This window comes from Limulus polyphemus, unplaced genomic scaffold (assembly GCF_000517525.1).
Source record: "Limulus polyphemus unplaced genomic scaffold, Limulus_polyphemus-2.1.2 Scaffold2810, whole genome shotgun sequence".
Taxonomy (NCBI): domain Eukaryota; kingdom Metazoa; phylum Arthropoda; class Merostomata; order Xiphosura; family Limulidae; genus Limulus; species Limulus polyphemus.
In genome coordinates, this window is record NW_013668420.1 from 145,198 (window position 1) to 146,665 (window position 1,468).

The 1,468-nt window shown below is 34.3% G+C and overlaps 1 protein-coding gene across 2 annotated transcripts in view; it reads left to right on the forward strand.

Moving 5' to 3' along the window:
• LOC106467957 (transcription factor collier-like) overlaps positions 1–1,468 on the forward strand; it is a 148,532-nt gene that overhangs the window by 143,027 nt on the left and 4,037 nt on the right. For both annotated transcript variants that reach the window (XM_022396198.1, XM_022396199.1), the window contains exon 11: positions 252–340. In XM_022396198.1, the coding sequence (XP_022251906.1) occupies positions 252–340 (89 nt within the window). The remainder of the gene's footprint in view (positions 1–251; positions 341–1,468) is intronic.

Consider the following 1,468-nt stretch of genomic DNA (forward strand, 5'->3'; position numbering starts at 1 on the left):
AATTAATACATCATTATTTCTATGGTTGTGGGTATCTCTCTGAATTAATACATCATTATTTCTATGGTTGTGGGTATCTCTCTGAATTAATACATCATTATTTCTATGTTTGTGGGTATCTCTCACTTTCAAGGTAAGAGTGGTATGGTAACGAAACCTAATTCTTTCTACTAGAATATTGATATTATAATTATATCCCAGGACTTCTCAGACTGGTGACGTTTACGATTTTTTACTCTTCTTTTGTTAAGCTCTAAATGAACCAACGATAGATTACGGTTTCCAACGCTTGGCGAAACTTATTCCAAGACATCCTGGAGACCCAGAGAAACTTCCAAAGGTATTCACATTTTCTTAACAATAAACAAATGAATAGATAAAATGTGTTTATGAAATGTCTTACTCATTGAAATTAAATATTTATATACTTTACAGGACGAGATACCAACGTCATAACTTCAGTTCTTTCTTTTAATAAAAAGTCATAGACTTTCAGTGAATGCTGAAGCAACAAAAACAATGATTCATAATTATTGAAATATGAAATTTCGCGAGGTAATGTCATGTATACTTATCAATACCATAGTTGCAAACAACAAGTGTCATAAATATCCACAAATAAACATCACAGGTGTCCATAAATGGCATAAATGTTCAAACCCCAACGTCATAGATGTCCAAATATTTGTGTCATAATGTCCACAACCAACGTCATAGATGTCCATAAGCCAATGACATACATGTCCATAAATCACTGTCATAATGTCCACAACTAACGCCATAAATGCCCATAAGCCAACGTCATAGATATCCATAAGCTAATGTTATACATGTCCAAAAATCAGTGTCATAGTGTCCATAACCCACGTCATAGATGTTCATAAGCCAATGGCATGCTTCCATAAATTAGTGTCATAGATATTCACAAACCAAGTTTTTAGGAGTTGTATATTTTTTAAACAATGAGTTACGAGGAGACACTGGCTGATCATTGGTAAATACATATATATGTGTACGACGTACTTTGATATGAGAAATAAAACAACTTGGCACTTGTTTTTTCTAACTCACAGTTTAATAGCTATCAAAGTAGCAAATATGAAAAAAAAAACGTTTAGAAATAACGAAAACAAGTATTGAGATGTTGTTTAACATATGTAATCAAGAGCTCATAGGTCCCGCCATTACCGTCGTCACTCTCATCATATCATGTTTGTTTCTGAAGTCAACTCTACTATTATAGGATCCCGCCATTACCGTCGTCACTCTCATCATATCATGTTTGTTTCTGAAGTCAACTCTACTATTATAGGATCCCGCCATTACCGTCGTCACTCTCATCATATCATGTTTGTTTCTGAAGTCAACTCTACTATTATAGGATCCCGCCATTACCGTCGTCACTCTCATCACATCATGTTTGTTTCTGAAGTCAACTCTACTATTATAGGATCCCGCCATTACCGTC